The sequence below is a fragment of the Bombyx mori genome, chromosome 27 (assembly GCF_030269925.1).
Source record: "Bombyx mori chromosome 27, ASM3026992v2".
Taxonomy (NCBI): Eukaryota; Metazoa; Arthropoda; class Insecta; order Lepidoptera; family Bombycidae; genus Bombyx; species Bombyx mori.
Genome location: NC_085133.1, coordinates 10,419,404 through 10,422,175, shown reverse-complemented (window position 1 = coordinate 10,422,175; position 2,772 = coordinate 10,419,404). Strand labels below are relative to the sequence as shown.

The window sequence follows — 2,772 nt, the reverse complement described above, 5'->3', positions numbered from 1 at the left end:
AAACAGGAAAGATTTGTTTGTTTGTTTGTTTCGAATAGGTTCCGAAACTACTGGACCGATTTGAAAAATTCTTTTTCCATTAGAAGCCGACATTGTCCCTGATGAACATAGGCTACTTTTTTTTTTTTTTTTTTGGTTTCCTGTGTGTTTTAATGTTTCCGAAGCGAAGCGAGGGCGGGTCGCTAGTCTATAATATTCTTGTTTATTTCTTTACCGGCTCCGATGGTCTGTATATTCTTGCCGGAGTCACCGAGTTTTTTGGTATCTAAAGGACGTTACGACGAATGCAGGAAGGTTTTCCACTGGCTTAGAAGTGCTGATGAAAACGAAGAACTCGAGAAGATGATCAAGAGTCACACGATGGCCAAAACGACTAAGGAGGATCACGAACGTCAATTGTCAAAGTTGATTTGGGATAAAGTAAAGTACATTATGACAGTGTTTAGAAAGAGAGAGGTTCGTGTTCCAATACTAATTGTGATGCACCTGAATGCCATATTGCAGTTCTGTGGCACTACGATCTGTGACGTATATGCAGTAGACATTTACAGTGCATTTTACGGTACTGACGCTCACTCCTCCTCCTCGAGTCGTGTTCCTCATGTCTGAGGGTCGTGACCACCATCACTGACGCTCACACGTTCAAGGTAATTACCTCACTTGATGTCCTGAGACTTGTAGCAGCTCTGTTATCAGTTTACATATTCAGCAGAATGAAGAGACGGTCAGTGCTTCTAACATTCGTTTCCTTGAATATTTTCGTAAATCTATGCGTAAGTTGTTACATCTATACTAGACGACGCGGTCTTCTTCCTTTCGATCACATGGCGATAGGAATATTGTTGCTTCATTGCCTTTACTTCGTTGTAGGAGCTGGAGTCATGCCTTTAATGGCCACAGTTTCTGGCGAAATATTTCCGTTGGCAGACAGGGGCTTCTGTTTGGTAGTGAACAAGATGTTTAGTTCATTATTCATGTTTGGGGACATTAAATCGGCTCCATACTTAGTTTCGTTAATGGGTGTGGAGGGAACGTTTTTTTTGTATGCCTTAATTCTTTTTTATGGTCTAATTGTTGCCTTCGTTATGTTGCCGGAGACTAAAGATAAAACACTCCAAGAGGTCGAAGATGAGATCAGGGGATATAGTATTTACGGTGACAGCGAAGAAACATTTGCGATGAAGAGTAGCGAAGTGAACAGTGATGAAAATTAACTGTGATAATATCATATTATAAATATTTTTATTGTATAATATAATCATTTATTTTTATCTCCTAGAATAATTAATAACGATTAAACTGTAATGTAGTAACATTATTAATTAAAGAAATAAAATATTTGTTACATTAAATTGGTTTTTATTTAGTTATTTTGACTGCACAGACACAAAAGAGCCCACACATAGGTATATTATTTATCTCCCAATTATCATTTTTATCATTCAATACCGTTACACTTTGTGTTTTTCTATTGATCCGTTAATGTGATTTTAATAGTTAAAAATGATACTCGTTTAAAAAAAAAAAAACGAAAAAACACGATTTTGCAGAAAATCCAACTATAAAAAAAATAGAAAATAATTCACGCAAATGCAACAGTTTCCAGTTTGCTAAGTGAAAAAATGAAGGCACTCAAATGATTTTTTTGTTTTTACTGACGAAAGTAATGAATTGTAATCGGTGCTTGACAAGTACCAACGCCAAATTTTGAGTTATTCCGACGTTTTGAAGAGGGTCAAAATCACGGTCAAAGATTCTGTTACATACATACTAACATACGTATGACGCTAATAAAAGCGCAGGTATTGAAGAGAATTATTCCTAGTTTCTAATTAATTTTTAATTGAAATAGAACCAGGGCCGCAAAACAAACAGCGGTGAATTATTTAAAACAAAACAATTGTAACGCCTGATTGCATTTCGACGCACGTTGTATCTTATACCTTTAAACGAGCAATTCTTATATATGCAGGCAATTTGTATGATTCCGCCGTTTACAAACGGCGTCGTCATTATAAAAACACTCGCCGTTATGTAAAATGCCGAAGGCAAAATGATAACTCGCTCAATTGTTATAATTTCGACATTGGTTGTAGTTTTAGGGTGACCATAATAAAATGCAGTTTATAATAATCAGACTTTATTTCCGCAATCAAGTACTAATGAAGATTTCAAGTAAGACTAAATTATGTGCTTTGGTTCTCTTAAAGTACTTACCGAGTTAAAATATTTAAATAAAAAAACAACATTTAAATGACAATAATAAAACTTCTAAGGATAATATGACACTTTCAAATAAAAACAAACAGGCCATATTATTATGTAAATTCATATTTTGAAGTCTGAAGCATTCATCATTCTTAGAAGACATTTCCCTAAATTAGTAAATGAAGATTATTTAAAAAAGAAACGTTTCTTGATTTATCTCTATATATAAAAATGAATTGCTGTTCGTTAGTCTCGCTAAAAATCGAGAACGGCTGGACCGATTTGGCTAATTTTGGTCTTGAATTATTCGTGGACGTCCAGGGAAGGTTTAAAAGGTGAGAAAATATAAAAAAAACTCGGAATTATATAAAAACAAACAATTTTGTTTTTCCTTTGATGTGTCCCCTTGATGTGTCTTTTATTTATCGATTGAGGCATTACGAAGTCTGCCGGGTCAGCTAGTCAATAATAAAATTTAATGTTTCCCAAGCGAAGCGAGGGCGGGTCGCTAGTTTTTAAATAAAAAGTATCAAAAGTAACAATAAAAATGTATATTACTTATTT

The 2,772-nt window shown here is 34.6% G+C and overlaps 1 protein-coding gene across 1 annotated transcript; it reads left to right on the top strand.

Moving 5' to 3' along the window:
• Nucleotides 1-222: 222 nt before the first annotated feature.
• LOC119630704 (facilitated trehalose transporter Tret1-like) lies at nt 223-1,352 on the top strand. Its single transcript, XM_062676685.1, has 2 exons — nt 223-420; nt 591-1,352. The coding sequence occupies exons 1-2, from the start codon at nt 223-225 to the stop codon at nt 1,212-1,214; spliced, it is 822 nt and encodes a 273-aa protein (XP_062532669.1). The 3' UTR covers nt 1,215-1,352.
• Nucleotides 1,353-2,772: the final 1,420 nt, after the last annotated feature.